This window comes from Drosophila sechellia, chromosome 3R (genome assembly GCF_004382195.2).
Source record: "Drosophila sechellia strain sech25 chromosome 3R, ASM438219v1, whole genome shotgun sequence".
NCBI classification, from domain to species: Eukaryota; Metazoa; Arthropoda; class Insecta; order Diptera; family Drosophilidae; genus Drosophila; species Drosophila sechellia.
In genome coordinates this window covers 21,305,172-21,322,608 of record NC_045952.1, presented here as the reverse complement: position 1 = coordinate 21,322,608, position 17,437 = coordinate 21,305,172, and the positions used below count along the sequence as shown (strand labels likewise).

The following is a 17,437-nucleotide window of genomic DNA, read 5'->3' as shown; positions in this document are numbered from 1 at the left end:
AGCCTGGGCTGGGTTTTAAGCCCTCGAGCACGCAGCGCTCTATTCAAACCGATTCCGTAAGAGATATGGGCACTCGTTAATACCCATCCATCGGATGTGGGCAGATGCCGCGACCTTGAACCGCCTGTCAATCGATTGCCCGTGGCCATATGAGGCACACGCATTTCCGCTCAGTTTAATATTAAGCTTACCTGCAATGACACAAGAATTGAGAAGAATTAATAACTATATTCAACAAAGGTTATATAATAGAGGTATATACAATATAAGAGGAATCATGAAGAATTAATAACTATATTCAACAAAGGTTATATAATAGAGGTATATACAATATAAGAGGAATCATGAAGTAATCATTCTACCGACGACATTGGCTGAACCTTTTATTGAGCTTAATTTTCTGATTCACCTTTGCTGATCTCAATTATAAATATGCAATTTTTAGACATAGGAAAGCTCAATGAACTCGTTTTGCGTTCCACAGAATATTATATGTATATGGCGACCAATTTGACTAAATCGTTTGCCAAGCATCGCAGTCAAGCATCGCGATGGCTCCAAATGGAGCGGAAGTGCACCATGGCCAGTGGATAATATTCTCTAACCACTTGGAGCGTATCATCCATTGCAGCTATGCAAAAATGGCATACATCTTTTCGACGCTATGCGTCATGGGAGACAGAAAAGACTATAACAATAATTAATGGTGGAAGTTTATAATCGCTTTGAAAGGCAAAAAGACACACGAAAAAATGAGAAAACCAAAACCTAATAAAAAGAGTCCGCAAAGTAATTTTCAATTCACATTCGTAGGAAAAAGATGCCATGGTCTTGGGTATATCATTACTGGCCCCACAAAAAACAAATGGGAAAAATGTTCGCACAACGGCCATAAAATGACGCGGAATTCCAGCCAAATGACTGCCCTCGCTGCCTGCAGCCCCCGAAATCCTCCACCTTAAGGTATCTCGCTTCCCCCACAATTATCCAACTTTGGCGAGACAAGAGCCATCAAATCGGCGTCGTCGGCTCCGTTTGTTGCTGGCTAATCAGCGAAAAGAGAAAGAAATGCAAGATACGGAAGCTTTGGGCAAGCCAATAGCAATGATTACCAGATAATCCATAAAAAGTAACGATGCAATAGAGGTTTTTACATATGGTAATCAAAAGGTTGGGTTATTCAACTGCCAGCGGTCATCTAACTGAGTTTTCACTGCGCTTCGTGGGCCAAAAGAATCTCAAACTCCTACGCACCTAAGCGGATTTTAACCAAAAGGTGCGGTTCCTTTCCCGTTTCTAGGTATTTTTGGAAAGGAACCTAATGAAGCTTTATCTCCGAACACAATGGTGTAGATTGTGCATAACTTATGCAACATAATTCCACGATATCAACGCAAGCGAAGCCTCTTAAGGCCCATAAATTTGACAACGCAACCAAAACCTAAATGAAAATGTGAGAAAATAACCAACAACTGAGGCGAAACAGCTCGCAAGTCCATTTGATTAATCAACTTTACAAAGTCCCCAATAAATCAGGCGCAAGTATTTAAACAAGACAGACGCTAGGCAAATGACCCAGTTTCCTGCCCCCCATCCATCCATCTATCCATTTGACTGTCTGCCCGTGGGTCTTCGAGTGTTCGAGTGGCATTACCAATCTATGCCAAGTGACTCCAAAAAAGCTGGCGGACTCCAAAGAAGCCGGACTACTGATTCCCCCGGGCATGTCTGTATGTTCCCCCTTTTTCTTTTTTGTTTAAATGTTTGCGGAGTGATTCAATATATCATTCACACATTTTTAACCCAAATTCGAAAATGTCTTTGCATTAGTTTCATAGAAAACAAATACTAAGTGGTTCTACACATGTCGAGCGGCATTCCAACAAATTGATCTTGAATGTGGCCAAGAGAACAGATCGAAAACACAGAACAGATCAATGAATGGCCAGCAGGTGTGCCAAAGATGGGGAAATTCTGCTCGAATAAATGAAAACTCTTTTGCAGGCAGTAAGAGTGATGATATCCAAACAACACTTGACGGCGTGGACTGGTTTCTGGTATCTTAAACACCAAACTCATAGATAGACACGTAAGGGGAGACAGTCGTATATCTCATATGTACATATATCCTATGAAATCTGGGTGCAAACACTTTTGTAATTTAAAACTGTTTACGTTATATGGCCAAGACAACAGAGAAGATGGGAAACTCACATATCTCAGATCTCTGCACATATTGCTTCAGAGGTATTATTATATATCTTTGCGGCAACTTCGCATGTGGGCGACTCCTCTGGATTGTCATATATGGCCTCCATTTATTCACAGTGCATATGTACGTACGGGTTATAAATACTTTACATGCGACTTTGGCAAGCCATAAGTAATGAAATTTATTTCGCAGTCAATTGAATTCTTGCTCATAGTAGGCAACATGGAGCCTAGGTGCGCCCATATTCGGATTTGTCCAAAACAATTTGTCATTATTCTAAGGCATTACAAAAAGTGAATATGTCACGGATATTGCTCATTAGTTTGGAATCTTTTATATAAGAGGTTCTTGTTTAATAAGTTTTAATGACAGTGCCACAAGATATTATGTATATATTATATGTTTTATATGTTAAACGAAACTTCTAATGTCATTTACGACTGTCTTATCAACATGCTTTCATAAATATGACTAATTCTGTAGTACTATTTCAGTATAATTGTTCACAAAACAAGATCTGAATCACACTTTATTTCAGTTATGGTAGCTCGATTGCCTTAATATGAGACTTTTAACAAAAAGTTTTTTCCAGTGCACCAAGCAATTTGATTACTACTGAAACTCAATAAATACTGCATACGTGGTTAATTAACGTGAGCCATCCGACTGCAATCTTTGGGGGTGTTCCATGGGCACTGAAAACCAATAAATTAGGGCCAAATGGGTTCGCCTTGCAGAACGGCAGAAAGTTTTCCGGCTCAGAGGGTGGCCAATATTCATATCGCGTCAACCACATGGAACAACCCTCTTCCGCCAGCTGGCTCGACCTGGCCTCTTGGATTCCAAACATCCAAACTACATCTTGACGAGAGTGTGGGCCAGTGACTCAGTGGCGATTCGTTTTGGAGCGGAATCAATTGCACACAGCACGCTAAAGAAAAGTATCTGCGGGTAAAAGGTAGCGTGTCAAGGAAACGGGGCTGGAACACTAACACCCACCACCCACCGCCCAACGCCCACTTCCCCCCTAGACAATCAGCTGAAAGGCGGAAAGAGAGCAGCGCGTCTCTCTCTCCAGAAAATCGATTTTCCAAAACAAATGCAAACTTGTGGCTGCCATAATTTGCCAAATAAAAACGCATTTACCTTTTGCAAACGTGATTCTCTGTATATCCAATCAGGAATATCCATTGCAGAAGCATATAGCATGACTGTATCCATTACATAGTATATATAAGTACGCTTTGTTCCAGCGATAAGGCGCAAAACAAATGATAATTAAATAACGCACGAAACAAAACACACAACAGAGCACTTGACGAACAGTGATTCAATGCAGTTAAACAAAATATTCACTTGGAGCTCAATGCTCCATTTAAGAACTATTTCGAAATGCACTCCTATATACGCACTACTGGAAAATGGGAAACTCAAGCCCGGAGAGCTGAAGATTCGGGCTTTTCGAGTGGGTGTGGTGAGTTTTCCCCAAGGCGCTGCGGGCTGACCTATCGATTTCGTAATTAGTCGCGTGAATTATGAATAGCAAAACAATTGCCAAATCCGCATTATGTTTATATTCATTCACGCACTTGAACGCAGAACTGGGCAGCTATAGACGGAGTATATATATGCCACCGATTTCCATTCCACGGGGGATACACACACACGATAAGGCGATTGCCGACCCAACCACGAGCCACTCAGCCAGCGAGCGAAGTGAGCAGGCACAGTCAACCGTCCGACCGTCGATGTGTGGCGCTGCTATGTAACTCACTTGGGCGCTCCGCTTGCTCCGCTCGGCTCGGCTCGACCAGGCCGCTCGCAGCTCACTCCGCCCGCTATGCTAGCGCTGCCCTCTGCCGCGCAGCATAAAGCAGCGACGTTGGCAGAGGCAGAGGCAACCACCCCGGCCCAGATGCACACAGTGGGCCAACTCTTCCAGTCACGAAAGACTAGCCAGCATATTCCACAACGGGCTAAGCAAAAAGTCATATTTTAGGAAAATTCAGTGGGAAAATTATAGTAAATGGGGGAAATTAATCAATTATACTAAATCTTTATAAAAGAATGTGCAAAACAAGACCTAAAAGTTCAATTATCAATCCAACTAGCTGGAAAGTTATGAAGTATAAGAAAAAATAATAAAATCTATAAAATAATATATTTTCTCATTATACTAATCAGCTGAACTTACTTAAATGAAATAGCGCTTGTGTCATGTATTTAACTTTCTTTTTCATAATCCTTCTTAATGTTACAAAGTACTTTTCTTCGGCTTTACATTTAGATTACTTGCTTTGCTTTTCTTAGTTAATCAAACCGATTTGGAGCACACAGATTCTCCTATTCCCAATCCGCACAACAAACAACATCAACCCACTGATAGGGTATTCCGCGATATTCAGCGCGAGGCGGAGATCCCGAACTAACGCGGAAAACTGGAGCAGCATGCTCGTGCTGATAGCCAGCCGACTGCTCCTCCATGACACAGAGCCCATGACCAGATCCGACGCATTAGCTACACATATGTGCAGTATCTCCATGGTGTGCGTGCCGATGATAAGCGCACGGACGGAGAATCGAATCGTGCGCCAGCCGATCAATAACCCAAAAAGTAAACAAAGCCAACTGTCGAACGGTCACGCATGCGTCCGAATAGCCCACTGAAATACTACCAATCGCATTTGGCCCACAATTAGTTGGTTAACTGGTTTTCTTGCGAGGGGGAGCAGCTGACATTTCCAAGACGATCCGCATTCTATGCAGATTAGAGACGCCGCCGCCGAAAGTCAAGCGATTTTCCAGCTCAGGAAACTCGTTCCGTTCGCAGGTTAATGACACAAACATTATGTTATTAATGCAGTTGCAGTTATTAGCTGACCATTAGCTAACAATCCCCCACCGATGAGCTAATGATGTATGTATGGACGAGCGGTCAGTCAGCAGGCACGCAATATAATCGCACTGAATTATCTACGGACCGGCAGTTTCGAAACATCAAAGAATTCGAAAGAAGCTGACACAGCTGGACATGCGATGCGCAGCGAAATGGATATATGGACTGAAGAAAGTGTGTGGAATTGAATTAACAAGACGGCAACAATGTCTAAACAAAAGCGTGTCTTAAAGGGCATTACATGTGGAAATTGTAGAAAAATTGATAAGCTCTTAAAATCTCATTAAAAGTAAAGCTATAATAATATAATGAATCCAGAAGTTCCAAAGAGCATGTCAAAATAGCAACCCAATTGGACGACTAGCCCAACCCTGAAGATAACAAAATTCAACACACCACTCGGCAGGCGAGTTACCGCTCTGGAAAAGCGATTTTCCAATGCGCAGGCGCACTCACCAGCCAGGAAATTACGGAAAAATGCGAGAGGTATGAGAAATTGGGAGCGAGAGCGGAGCATAAATGAAAATGTGTTACAGCCACTTGGCTGGCATGAAGGTAAGGAATCTGCATAAACTGCCTATGCCACGTTATGATGAATCATCTGGTTGGGTTAGGCATGCCACATTTCACGTGAACTTCGAGTGGGAGTTGGTGGAAATGGGTGGTTATCGGCGGTGGACGGGGGTTCAGTCATTTGCCTGCCCAAAGGAGTGGAGTACACATAATTGATGTATGTGGGGCCCAGGCCAGACAGCGTGACTGCGGCTAATGGCAGCTGTTTGAACTGGCCAACGACCATTTGGCAGAGGTTCTACGGAAAGCAGTCTACGATTATTATCTATAATCAATACAAGAAGTTACGACAAACGACTTCCGGCATTACACAAACGAGAAAGGTTGCCCAAAATGGAAATCAATCGAGACATTAGAAGGCGAGGGTCGCCACGCCACCGAAATGCAAATGATTTTAAGTTTTTCTCCCAAGAACCATTGATTGGAAACTCTAGTCGGAGGGGCTCCCAAACGCATCGATACGTCTGAATGCGCAGAGAAGATTTACGTGTGACTTCGGTTCCAAAAGCTTGATTATGACCACATATATTTCCATAAACAAAGCGAAGCTTTAGTCACCGCCAAGCTCAAATTACTGTGTTTGTTTCTTTTTTTTATTTAACGTTTTCAGTATTTCGATATGGTGTTCCAAACGAGTTTAACGAAAAGAGCTCAAAGATAGCCAAGTTATTTCTTAGTCACTGCAAGGCACAGATACAGTTCAACTTCCGTTCAATTTCACCAACAACATGATGTTAAATCTGATTAAGATATCATACTATTCCCCTATATCCACTACATTATTCCAACATACTCTAACATACTCTTATCCATGTTGTACAATAAGATTTACAGTAAGCCATTAAAATGGAAAATAGGCAACTGATCTCAAGAGATGTTTAGAGTTGCGGAAGTTGGCCTGCACTCCAGAACTCCAGTGGTGCACCTCGCTCGTGGCTAGCGATAATTATCAAGTTAATAACTCAACACTAATTAGTCAGGTGCTTTGATGGGCGGGCGGGCGGGCGCAGGAGGGGCGGGGCAATGCGACCCTAGGTCGCGGACCAAAAACAAAAAGCCCGTCCAATGTGAAAACGAAAGCGATACGATTTTTTTTTTGTCGGCGAGCAGGAAAATCGGCCGCTGGATGGGAAACGAAAATCAAAGTCGAGAAACGAAAAGCCCAGGTGGAATGCGGCGGAATGGGAAACTGGAGCTCTCGAAAGCAAGCCAAATGCCAGGTAAATTAAATCGCAGCATCGGCGGCGGTAGCAAATCAACTTAATGACGATGGCTGGCAACATTTCCAACAGTTTTTTTTTTCCATTTTTTTTTTCATTTTTTTTTCTATTTTTTGTATTTTATCTGGCGATCGGATCGTGAGGTGAAATGAATTTAAGTTGCCTTTTTTACGAGCCACAATAAAGGGGCTAAAAAATCGATGAGTGCTCAATTAACTGTTATTCGTAGTACGCCCACACACACACGCACACATACAGACTACACTTGCAAATAAATAAAAATACATATGTATTACCTTTTTTAGTTGAAGTTTTGGTGGCTTTTTGGCAATTGTCTCAACAAAACAACATCATATTCGCAATTGGGCCACTCCCACTACGATTTTTCGTTGCCAATATTACAATCCGGGCTTTATTTAGTTGCCCACCACTGTTAAACACAATTTACTTTTTGCAGTTATGTCAACTTCTCTCTTTCAGCGCGGCGTCCTTTGTTGTTGTCGTTGCAAAATTGTTCGTGTAAATTATGTACAATGGTGGTTGTTTCAGGTTGCAGGTGGTCTAAAACACTCGCGTTCGTTGGGTTTACGTGGTTTCGATTGCACTGGGTGCCGCACGCATAATTTGCAAATTGCAAATCGTCGTTTTCGTTTGTAATTTGGCTATTGGCTGGATTTAACACGGAGAAAACTTTCGACGTTTCTTGTTGGTTTTCTTATAATGGTTGGAGCGGCCAGTGTGTGCACACCGCATCGAAAGTAAAACTCAGCGAACAGTTACTCGCTTAGGGTGGCCATCACATGGTTGGTCATGCAAAATGATGGTTACTACTGCAGGGCTTTGCCTGGCAATACAGTGACATGGTATGCCTAATAAAGTAACAGTTCAATCACTGCTTTGCTGCCAGGGTTGCCACGAAATGAAAGTTATTAAAAACATTATTATTACGTTATATGCAGCTAAATGGCAGAAAGTATTTTATTTTCTCCATAATTTGTAGACATTTCATTGAACTTTAAAACATCTTTCCTTAAAAGCGTTTCTGCAATATCGATAGTTTCAATTGATATGGCAACCCTATTGCTGACGCCGCAATCAAACGCCAACAAATTTGTTTACATCCAAAGAAATGCTAATAAATCATTTAATATTCGTATTATTAATTAGTTTGGTAGGAACAGGAGGTGCAGAAGATGACGGACTTTGCAGTGCCGATCAAAAATCCTGTGCACAAAATGAATCCGAGCAAATAAATGAGGATGAATGTAAGCAACTTGTTGCCGGCTTCCATTAATTAATTAATCAATTAATTTAGTTAGCTTCAAGATACGTCGCCAGATCGAGAAAGCTAACGCCGACTACAAGCCGTGCAGCAGTGATCCCCAGGACAGCGACTGCTCCTGCCACGCGGATGTTCTGAAGCGGGATCTCGCGCCCTACAAGTCAACAGGTGTCACCCGGCAGATGATCGAGAGTTCGGCGCGGTACGGCACCAAATACAAGATCTACGGACATCGCCTGTACCGGGATGCCAACTGCATGTTCCCAGCCCGCTGCGAGGGCATTGAGCACTTCTTGCTGCCGCTGGTGGCGACGCTGCCCGACATGGACTTGGTCATCAATACCAGGGACTATCCGCAGCTGAATGCGGCGTGGGGCAACGCGGCTGGTGGTCCCGTGTTCTCGTTCTCCAAGACAAAGGAGTACCGCGACATCATGTACCCAGCGTGGACATTCTGGGCGGGAGGACCGGCCACCAAGCTGCATCCTCGTGGCATTGGACGCTGGGATCAGATGCGCGAGAAGCTGGAGAAGCGGGCGGCAGCTATTCCGTGGTCACAGAAACGCAGTCTGGGTTTCTTTCGAGGTTCACGCACCTCGGACGAACGTGATTCTCTGATTCTGCTCTCGCGTCGCAATCCGGAGCTAGTCGAGGCTCAATACACCAAAAATCAGGGCTGGAAGTCGCCCAAGGATACACTGGACGCACCGGCCGCTGATGAGGTCTCCTTCGAGGACCACTGCAAGTACAAGTACTTGTTCAATTTCCGCGGTGTGGCTGCCAGTTTTCGGCTGAAGCACTTGTTCCTCTGCAAGTCGCTGGTCTTCCATGTGGGCGACGAGTGGCAGGAGTTCTTCTACGACCAACTGAAGCCCTGGGTGCACTATGTGCCGCTCAAGAGCTACCCCAGTCAGCAGGAGTATGAGCACATCTTGTCATTCTTCAAGAAAAACGATGCGCTGGCCCAGGAGATCGCCCAGCGTGGATACGACTTCATCTGGGAGCATCTGCGCATGAAGGACATCAAGTGCTACTGGCGCAAGCTGCTCAAGCGATATGTGAAGCTGCTGCAATACGAGGTTAAGCCGGAGGATCAACTAATTTACATAGGGCCCAAAAAGGATGAGCTGTAGCGATGAGGAAGCTCTCTCACTTCTCATTTTGTATTAAGTTGCTTAGAGCAGCGTGAATCTCTCTGTCCGCATTCCATGCAGTTTTGATGTCCAAGATTTGGAGAACAACTCGAATATATTCCTATTTTTAGATAGCATTTTTACAATCTTTATAACAATCGAAAGCTATTTGTTTTAAGACTCAAAGTTTAAAATATATTTGGAAGAAATATGTAGATTCTCTTTAAATTTTAATTATGACGCAGCCAAGGATATCTCTTTTAGTTGGAGCCCTAATCCTCTCCTGCACTTGTGTTTCGTGCTCCAAGGACAAATGCGCTGCCATCGAACACAAACCGAACACAAATAGTTAGCTATATAGAACATATAACTTTTGAAGTATCCTTTTTAAGATTTGTATCCTTCAGCCAGCTACGACTTTGTGCCGCACATCCTGCATGCCCTGGCGATTTATCGACCCTGCGAACTCGGTGATCCGAAATGCCTCTGCTATGTGGCGACCATTCAAAAGAATTTGGAACCGTATGTGGACAAGGGCATTACACCTGAGATGATGGCGCAATCCAAACGGTTGGGCACTTTTTACCAGATAATCCGCGGACGCATCTATCGTCAGCAGAAGTGCCTGCATCCCAAGCGGTGTGCCGACGTGGAGGATCTGCTCTTGGACATGGCCAGTGGTGTGCCAGACCTGGAGTTCGTTCTCAATGTGCGCGACTGGCCGCAGGTGCACTTCCTGTCCGGTCTAAGTGGTCCGGTCTTATCCTACTCCATCACGGATCGCCACCTGGACATCATGTACCCAGCATGGTCGTTTTGGACCAACACGGGTCCCATCCTGCAGCACTATCCCCACGGTGTGGGTCGCTGGGACTGGATGCGGAAACATTTGGTGGCAAGGGCGTCGGAGACGCCGTGGAATGCCAAGCGCGCTATTGGTTTCTTTACGGGCTCACGATCCTCGCCAGAACGCGATAATCTAGTCAGGCTCTCCCAAAGGCGGCCAGACCTGGTTGATGCCCAGTACACGATGCTAGCGACGGACGCCGATCCCGTCGAGACGATGCCTCTGATCGAGCACTGCCAATACAAGTATCTGTTCAATTTCCGCGGTGTGGCCGCCAGTTTCCGGCTGCGGCACATACTACTCTGCCGCTCGCTGGTGCTCCATGTGGGCGACCAGTGGCAGGAGTTCTTCTACAGCCAACTGAAGCCCTGGGTGCACTACGTTCCCGTGGCCAGCGACGCCGACGTGGAGGAGCTGGCCGAGTTGATTCTATATCTGCGCGAGCACGACGATCTGGCGGAGGAGATTGCGGAACGGGGACAGCAGTTCGTTTGGCTCCACCTCCGAATGGAGGATGTGCAGTGCTATTGGAGTAAGATGCTCCAGGAATACGCAATGTTGCTCACTTATAAAGTGCAACGGGAGCCGGGACTTCTGGAGGTATCCAACAAGAAAGCTGTGCAGCTGTATCGCGGACAAGAAACTCAGTATTTTCAATCTTAGTTGTGTACAAAATAAAGTGCTTAAATCTTTTTAAAATCTGTAAAATTAATTTTAAATTCAAATTTGAATCAGCCAGTGCTACCACACCCAACAGCGAACTTCCCACTAGTGTGACCACACGAGCCATGGGTCAATTGTTACGTCACTGGCCAACAGCTGTTTTAAAGTTTTGATTTGGATTCGCTAGCATTAAATGGATTCCGCATCATGGCAGCGCAGCTGAATCCATTCCGCAATGCCTTCCGGCTGCCGTCCAAGCAACGCATCAACTGGTTTCCCGGCCACATGACCAAGGGTATGCGTCAAATTCAGCAAAAACTACGAAATGTAGACTGCATAGTCGAGATTCACGATGCACGCATCCCATTGGCGGGCAGAAACTCCCAGTTCTTTGACACAATCACCGGTGAGTACGTTTACAAACATAAGCTACCACCTAATACGGATATATTCCCCAGGAAGTGGCGTTAAACCGCATATCCTGGTGCTGAACAAAGTCGATCTGCTGGGCGCCAAACAGCAGAAGGGCGTGCTCCAGCACCTGAGGAGGCAGCAGCCCGAACTGCAGCATATCCTGTTCACCAACTGCAAGGATCAGCGCAACAACGGCGTGCTGGACATCCTGCCCCTGGCCACGCGCCTCGTGGGCGAGAGCAGTCGCTTCAATCGCACCCAAGCTGCCGAGCACAATCTGATGATCATCGGCGTGCCCAATGTGGGCAAGAGTTCCGTGATCAATGTGCTGCGGAATGTGCATCTCAAGAAGAAGAGCGCCGCACGCGTGGGAGCCGAGGCGGGTATAACTCGATCCGTCGGCGAACGCATCAAAATCCAAGAGAATCCGCCTGTTTACATGATCGACACACCCGGTATCCTCCAGCCCTCCATTAAGGATGATGAAATGGGCATGAAGCTGGCCCTGGTGGGCTGCCTTCCCGATCACATTGTGGGCGAGGATCTGATAGCCGACTACCTGCTGTACTGGCTGAATACCCACCGCAAATACGACTACGTTGAGATGCTAAAGCTCAGCTCCGGACCCAGTGACGACATCAGCGCCGTGCTGGCGGAGTACGCTCATCGGGAGGAGCTGTTCCACAAGGTCAAGCAGTACGACGGACGCGTGGAGGTGATGACAAATTTATTGGCGGCCGCGCGAAAGTTCATTCACTTCTTTCGCTCCGGCCAGTTGGGTCACATAAATCTGGACGAACCCAGTGGTTTCAGATAGCTTTACATATGTACGAATTAAACTTAGGGGCTAAGATTAAACACTGAACAGTCGATTCTGCTTGAGTCCTTATTGATTTTCCGCCATGGGCACATCGATGGCAATGTCGCCAACGCCGGGCACTGGAATCGAGTACGAAACGCTGGCCAAATTGTCGGTATCGTCGGCTATATCCATGGGCGGATGGTGCTGCGGCACCTGGTCCACCTGCGGCGCCATTCCACCGAGATGTCCAGCCAACTCAGCGGCCTGATCCACCTCCGGCGGCACTTCGACGGGCGCACTGCTAGTGTGCGGATAACTGGTGCGCGAGGCCGCCAAACGCAGCTCCTCCGGCACGCCCTTCATTCGCATTGCAATGTGACGGGAGTAAGGCGCCATCTTCTGGAAATATTCAATCAGCATTTTCGGATCCTTCTCCACGATCTGTGCCGATGGCACCAAGTCGAACTCGTCGCAGAACTGCCAGCGCACCAGATACTTGATGTCGCCCGTCACATCCGTGGCGCCCACGATCTCGGCCAGCTCCAGGCCGCGCTCGTAGCCGCGCAGCTTCTGGATCTCCTCGCACTTTGGTTTCTTCTCGCCGCGCTTCTTGGACTTGGCGCGAGACTCCTCGAATTTCTGGATGAGATTCGGGCAATCGCAGTTCTCCTCGGGTTCCCAGGTGTTGTCCGCCGACGTGTATCCACGCCACTTGATGAAGTACTCCACCTTGCCTTCGCTGGTGATGCGCTTGTCCATGATGCGCTCCACCACGAAGTTGGGCTCGTTTTTAACCATTTTTTATTATGTTTTAACAAGATTGTTTACAATATTTAAAATCGGCTTCGTTTTTTTTCACTAGTGCCAATGTGACCGTTTGCTGACTCCAACAACAGTTGCAATAGCAACATACTCATAACAGCATAGAAAACGGTCACACTAGCACGCGCTTGCAATTCGAATTCAGGTGAAATTTTAAAGCTCAGGTGCAATGGAATCCGAATCCTCGCAGGATGAGTGGTCCGCATTCGATCCGATGTCCAGGGAATACTATGACCAAGCGAGCAATCGTTACACTAACGAGTCTGGCCAGAATCTGATCGTGGAAGCCCCGCTGCCGCCCAAGGACGAAAAGGAACAACGTGCCACCAGGCAGGCGAAGTATCCATACTTGGTGGTTCCGAAAAGCAGTCCCTATGTGACCGAAAAGATGCTTATCAACTTCTTTGGGCGGGCGCTCATCAAGGAGATGGAGTTCCGCCGCTTGTCACGCGTTTACTTTGTCTACTTCGAAAATATCGCGTGGGTTTCTTTAATCACTTTCGCAGGTTATTCAATAATTCGAGCGTATAAACCTTTTTCCAGTTCCTTGGAGACGGCGCAACAGCGGGTGCAGCGTTACCCGAACCTGATCAAGTGCATCACTGGTCGCCCGCAAAAGGAGCGGGAAATCACCAGCGATCCGGTGAGTTCCACTGAGCCAATGCAAACACCGGGCCCAGCAATTTCGGCCACCGAACGTACGCCAGTGAATCGCAACAGAGAGGTTCCCATCTCGACCGGAGGACAAAAGCATCCGGAGCTCTTCCGGCCACCGCTGGTCACCAAAGAGGATTACAAAAGCGGTTCATTGTTGGCCACCAACGACCCCAGCCAACGCTATCTCAATGTCAAGTACGAGTTCGCCCTGGAGCGCCATGATATCTACAAGCTTAAGGATGAGACCAGGATCCCGCAGGTTGTTCTGCACTTTCGTTCCGGCAGAACGATTCCTTTGTTAGTATATCCACCTGGTCACCTGCTCCTGATTAGCTAACGAGTATAGTTTCTGCACCACTTAGGTCAACGGTTGCTGTCCCCAAAGAGGATAAAACTAAAAGCCTGCTGGAAGACGGCGTCAGCAAGTGCGTGGTTTGCCAAAACTGGACAGACACTTTCTGCAAGCTGTGCAAAATGCCTATCTGCGATGCCTCCTGTTTCGCCGATGTGGCAGAGCAGCATAAGCAAGCTTGCGGCAAGGGTGAGATACTTAACCTTGACGAAAAGGTGGGCCGGAAGTACCCCAAACCCGGCTTGCCACCGTCCGGATCTAAAGTGAGAATTACTGCATTCGAGCAAACTAACGTGGTCTATGTGCGCTCGGCGGACATTCGGATTGACATCGCGTATTACACAGTTCTCACGGAGGTAATGATGCTGGGCAAAGATGCCTCCAAACTGCAAAGTACGCCAGTCTGCGGACAAATTGTGCTCTACAAGTTCGAGGGACATATGTCGCGCGCCATGGTGCTAAACGTGGATGATACCAAGGATATCTATGTAGTGTGCATTGATTTCGGAAGTGTTGAAGTCACGCAGCTAGAAAGTCTGTATGAATGCAGTTCGTATTTATCTGGTTTGGCCTGCTATCCCGTAGCCGTTAAATTACGCGGAGTTCCCAGGCGCTTTGTGGGCCCCAACATAAGGGAAGTCATGTACGAACTCGACCAGTCCCTAATCTTCAATATCAAGTACTCGTCCCGTGAGTACGATATCAGCAAGGGCATGCAGGTCGTGGTGATGACCGAGATCGATATTAATAGGAGCCTCAACCGTCTTTTCAAGACCATCCTAACTCCCGTGGAGCCGTCTGTGTCGGACCTGGGATACAAAGAGGACGTAAGCCAGAACTTAAAAAAAAACACCAAGTTGTCATTTGTAATGCATTTATTTGGTTTCAGTTCCTTCCATACATTCCCTTGCACTTTGGAAAGAACATAAATGTAGTGGTAATGGACAACACATTCCTCAACTGCGGCTTTATCTACTGCACCCCCATAGATTTGGCTTACGAAGTCACCAAAATGCAGCGAGACATACAGGAGTATGGCGAAAAGATTGCCAAGTGCGCAATCTACGCACCGTCGTAAAGTTACTTTCTTTACTTTCTTTTGCCCATTTGACTAACTTCCTCTTTTATTTAGGATAAATGAGCTTTGCATAGCTAAGTACGAAGGCAAATGGCGTCGAGGTCTCTCTGTGGAGTTAATAGGCGATGGTTATCCCAGCATTTTGTTCATTGACTACGGAAACATAGTGCCAACCCATGTCACCGACATACGTCCCTATCCGCCGCAGTTTATCTACCCAATAATGACCACACAGCTGGATTTGATTGGTAAGTAGGCACTCCAAGGATAATTATATTATTTATATGACTCGCTTTTCGTAGGTGTGCCTGAGAAGCCCACCGATGACCAGATCAAATGGCTGGATAAAAATTATCCCATTGGAACCGTCATCACCTGCAACGAAATCACTTTCGATGAGGAAACAAATAGCTACTCCACTCGCATTGAAAAGCTGAAGGAGCTCTTAAGTTTGGACTAAATTCTCAAAACGTTGCTCGCGCGAAATACGTGAGAACTAATTATGGCCAAAGAAAGGACAAATCTTCCAGGTTAACTCAACTGCTTAGCATTTAGTTAAACAAAATAATTTTGTTTCCATTTATATTCCTGAGTTGAAGTTGAAGTTAAGGTTTTGTTTGTTTAAGTTTTTACTCTCACTTTTCTTGAATAAACCAGTTGAATACAATCCAGGCTATCCGATATAGCAGTTTCCTGTAAAGTCACATGGATATACGCATTTGAAGTTGGTAAAGTGTAATAAAAATCTCACCTCAAAGAAAACACAGTCAAAAGGTGGCTCATTTTTGGTCCAGTCTGACAGATCCTATAGGTTATCAATGCAATAGGTGGTTTACTTATGATAAGAATTCGAAGTACTCACATTACTTGCGCTCGGTATAAGCTGGCTTCGGTAATTCTCAAGCTCCAGAGAATCATCTGAACTTCGAGTCATTTGCCCATAGAACTGCAACTCCTCCGGAGAACCTCCGGCTGTGATGAGTGTGTATATTTTGGTGTCCATTGCTCCAACGGTCAGCAGTTGGTTGGCATGCTCCCAGGCATTGTGATTATAAATAATTAGATGCTTGCAGCGAAGAGCTCGAAGCGCCGACAAGTCACTGGTCAAAATCAAACCAACCATTGGTTCTCCATCGGCAAGAGAATTAAATAAGTTCACTTTTTGGGGATCATCTAGCTGCGCATGGTCTAAACTATAACTCTCGCAGTATCCCCTGACCAGGGTGAGGCAATCCTCACTGTTTGCCAAGATGCAGCATTTCTCGCCTCGCTCCGCCACTAAGTGATCCAGCATCACGTGTAGAAACTCGAACTTGGCGGAGTCGTAAAGTCCCATGCTTGGCCAGGGCGGCAGTATGGCGTCCAGTACATCCATTATTTCTTTAAACTCTGGATTCTTGCCCAAAGTTTTTAGGAGCACAGGATGATCACAGACAATTTGGAAAATTTTCTTCAACATAGACGATCCCTGAAATATAAATTTGTTGATTTGTTTATGGTTGTAAATGGTCTGAATCTATCTTACTGTTTTGGTAGTTTGTGCATATTCAGAAACAAAGAGTAATATTTTTTTCTGCAATTCAGCTGGAGTAAGTAGACACAGATATTCCGACTGGGTGAACTCCTTGGGAGGATTTTCTATCTTCAAAGTGTTTTGTCCATACATTATCTTCTCCATCGAAGTGCTGGAATCGGGGGCTGCATAAGATACATTTTCTTTTTCTTTATGTTGGCTAATTTCCAAATGCGATGGAGCAAGTGCATCCGCCTCGCGCTTGATCTTCTTGAGCAGATGAGACCTAAACGTTGCACTATCAGCAGGAGGTGGCGATGTGTCTGCACAACCATTCTGGGCATCTATTTTCTGGCACCAGTTGGCTATTTCCAACTGGCGCTGGGTAAAGCATTCCTCCACGGTTTTAATCTCCTCCTGTACCTCGACATCCTTGCTGCCCACTTCTAGCTGATCGTTCTCCTTGAGTTGCTGTTGCTTAAAGTAAGTCATGGTGTCCACAACCTTGCCGGTGTCATCCTTCAATGTTACTACGGATCCGGTGACCACCAGCGTTCCGTTGCCAGTCCACGTTTTGTGCTTTTTGGTGGTCTGATTACGCCAGAGCACATGGAAGATGCGGCTATCTTTAAGGGGATTCTCGTTCGCCCTGAATTCTCGAGGTCTCAGGCTTTGGGTGCCCGCTGGTGTGCCCCATTCGCTCGGTAGATTGTTTTTGGGCCAGGAGCAGGGTGACTGTGGTTCCTCTTTGGAAGGTGCTGCTTCACTCCCTCGCTTTGCAGCGCGGCGCATGGAAGGAGCTTTGGAACGCCGCATTATGGTTGTCAAGAAGAGGATTACCAGGTGCACATGGGCTGTATAGTTCACCGGAAATACATAAGTTATTTTAACAACTTTTGCTATAAACAAAATATAAATACAAGGCGCAATCTATTTTCAAGCCACCTGGAAGTGTGACCAAGGAAGTGAACTG

The 17,437-nt window shown here is 46.0% G+C and overlaps 6 protein-coding genes across 7 annotated transcripts; 4 read left to right on the top strand and 2 right to left on the bottom strand.

The window, feature by feature from the left end:
• The first annotated feature begins 7,970 nt into the window (after nucleotides 1–7,970).
• Nucleotides 7,971–9,527, top strand: LOC6607495 (O-glucosyltransferase rumi). The gene is made up of 2 exons (XM_002032228.2): nucleotides 7,971–8,166; nucleotides 8,217–9,527. The coding sequence occupies exons 1-2, from the start codon at nucleotides 8,031–8,033 to the stop codon at nucleotides 9,314–9,316; spliced, it is 1,236 nt and encodes a 411-aa protein (XP_002032264.1). The 5' UTR covers nucleotides 7,971–8,030; the 3' UTR covers nucleotides 9,317–9,527.
• Nucleotides 9,528–9,530: 3 nt separating this feature from the next.
• Nucleotides 9,531–10,840, top strand: LOC6607494 (O-glucosyltransferase rumi). 2 transcript variants are annotated; one of them, XM_002032227.2, is made up of 2 exons: nucleotides 9,531–9,664; nucleotides 9,724–10,840. In XM_002032227.2, the coding sequence occupies exons 1-2, from the start codon at nucleotides 9,553–9,555 to the stop codon at nucleotides 10,824–10,826; spliced, it is 1,215 nt and encodes a 404-aa protein (XP_002032263.1). In that variant the 5' UTR covers nucleotides 9,531–9,552; the 3' UTR covers nucleotides 10,827–10,840. The 2 variants fall into 2 exon arrangements, with proteins under 2 accessions (XP_002032263.1, XP_032577698.1); XM_032721807.1 differs by having other exon boundaries at nucleotides 9,551–9,664; nucleotides 9,728–10,840.
• A 130-nt stretch (nucleotides 10,841–10,970) lies between these two features.
• Nucleotides 10,971–12,112, top strand: LOC6607493 (mitochondrial ribosome-associated GTPase 1). The gene is made up of 2 exons (XM_002032226.2): nucleotides 10,971–11,232; nucleotides 11,285–12,112. Exons 1-2 carry the CDS (start codon nucleotides 11,034–11,036, stop codon nucleotides 12,055–12,057), a joined length of 972 nt encoding a protein of 323 aa, XP_002032262.1. The 5' UTR covers nucleotides 10,971–11,033; the 3' UTR covers nucleotides 12,058–12,112.
• Nucleotides 11,951–12,930, bottom strand: LOC6607492 (chromobox protein homolog 1). Its single transcript, XM_032723044.1, has one exon. It carries the CDS (start codon nucleotides 12,838–12,840, stop codon nucleotides 12,127–12,129), a length of 714 nt encoding a protein of 237 aa, XP_032578935.1. The 5' UTR covers nucleotides 12,841–12,930; the 3' UTR covers nucleotides 11,951–12,126.
• Nucleotides 12,931–12,959: 29 nt separating this feature from the next.
• LOC6607491 (protein vreteno) lies at nucleotides 12,960–15,618 on the top strand. The gene is made up of 6 exons (XM_002032224.2): nucleotides 12,960–13,344; nucleotides 13,408–13,818; nucleotides 13,884–14,700; nucleotides 14,763–14,947; nucleotides 15,006–15,199; nucleotides 15,254–15,618. The coding sequence occupies exons 1-6, from the start codon at nucleotides 13,034–13,036 to the stop codon at nucleotides 15,409–15,411; spliced, it is 2,076 nt and encodes a 691-aa protein (XP_002032260.1). The 5' UTR covers nucleotides 12,960–13,033; the 3' UTR covers nucleotides 15,412–15,618.
• On the bottom strand, nucleotides 15,551–17,423 carry LOC6621888. Its single transcript, XM_032723041.1, has 4 exons — nucleotides 16,477–17,423; nucleotides 15,814–16,419; nucleotides 15,703–15,756; nucleotides 15,551–15,644 (listed from the first exon to the last, which is right to left on the bottom strand). Exons 1-4 carry the CDS (start codon nucleotides 17,278–17,280, stop codon nucleotides 15,573–15,575), a joined length of 1,536 nt encoding a protein of 511 aa, XP_032578932.1. The 5' UTR covers nucleotides 17,281–17,423; the 3' UTR covers nucleotides 15,551–15,572.
• Between the last annotated feature and the right edge of the window lie 14 nt (nucleotides 17,424–17,437).

Bases quoted from the DNA above. Each gene is read 5' to 3' on its own strand.
- LOC6607494 (XM_002032227.2), top strand. From the start codon at position 9,553: ATGACGCAGCCAAGGATATCTCTTTTAGTTGGAGCCCTAATCCTCTCC. The intron at 9,665-9,723 runs GTTAGCTATATA...TGTATCCTTCAG, and splicing joins ACACAAACCGAACACAAATA to CCAGCTACGACTTTGTGCCG.
- LOC6607495 (XM_002032228.2), top strand. From the start codon at position 8,031: ATGCTAATAAATCATTTAATATTCGTATTATTAATTAGTTTGGTAGGA. The intron at 8,167-8,216 runs GTAAGCAACTTG...CAATTAATTTAG, and splicing joins GCAAATAAATGAGGATGAAT to TTAGCTTCAAGATACGTCGC.
- LOC6607492 (XM_032723044.1), bottom strand. From the start codon at position 12,840: ATGGTTAAAAACGAGCCCAACTTCGTGGTGGAGCGCATCATGGACAAG.
- LOC6621888 (XM_032723041.1), bottom strand. From the start codon at position 17,280: ATGCGGCGTTCCAAAGCTCCTTCCATGCGCCGCGCTGCAAAGCGAGGG. The intron at 16,420-16,476 runs GTAAGATAGATT...TTTATATTTCAG, and splicing joins ATGCACAAACTACCAAAACA to GGATCGTCTATGTTGAAGAA. The intron at 15,757-15,813 runs GTGAGTACTTCG...GATAACCTATAG, and splicing joins TTATACCGAGCGCAAGTAAT to GATCTGTCAGACTGGACCAA.
- LOC6607491 (XM_002032224.2), top strand. From the start codon at position 13,034: ATGGAATCCGAATCCTCGCAGGATGAGTGGTCCGCATTCGATCCGATG. The intron at 13,345-13,407 runs GTGGGTTTCTTT...ACCTTTTTCCAG, and splicing joins GTCTACTTCGAAAATATCGC to TTCCTTGGAGACGGCGCAAC. The intron at 15,200-15,253 runs GTAAGTAGGCAC...CGCTTTTCGTAG, and splicing joins CACACAGCTGGATTTGATTG to GTGTGCCTGAGAAGCCCACC.
- LOC6607493 (XM_002032226.2), top strand. From the start codon at position 11,034: ATGGCAGCGCAGCTGAATCCATTCCGCAATGCCTTCCGGCTGCCGTCC. The intron at 11,233-11,284 runs GTGAGTACGTTT...TATATTCCCCAG, and splicing joins GTTCTTTGACACAATCACCG to GAAGTGGCGTTAAACCGCAT.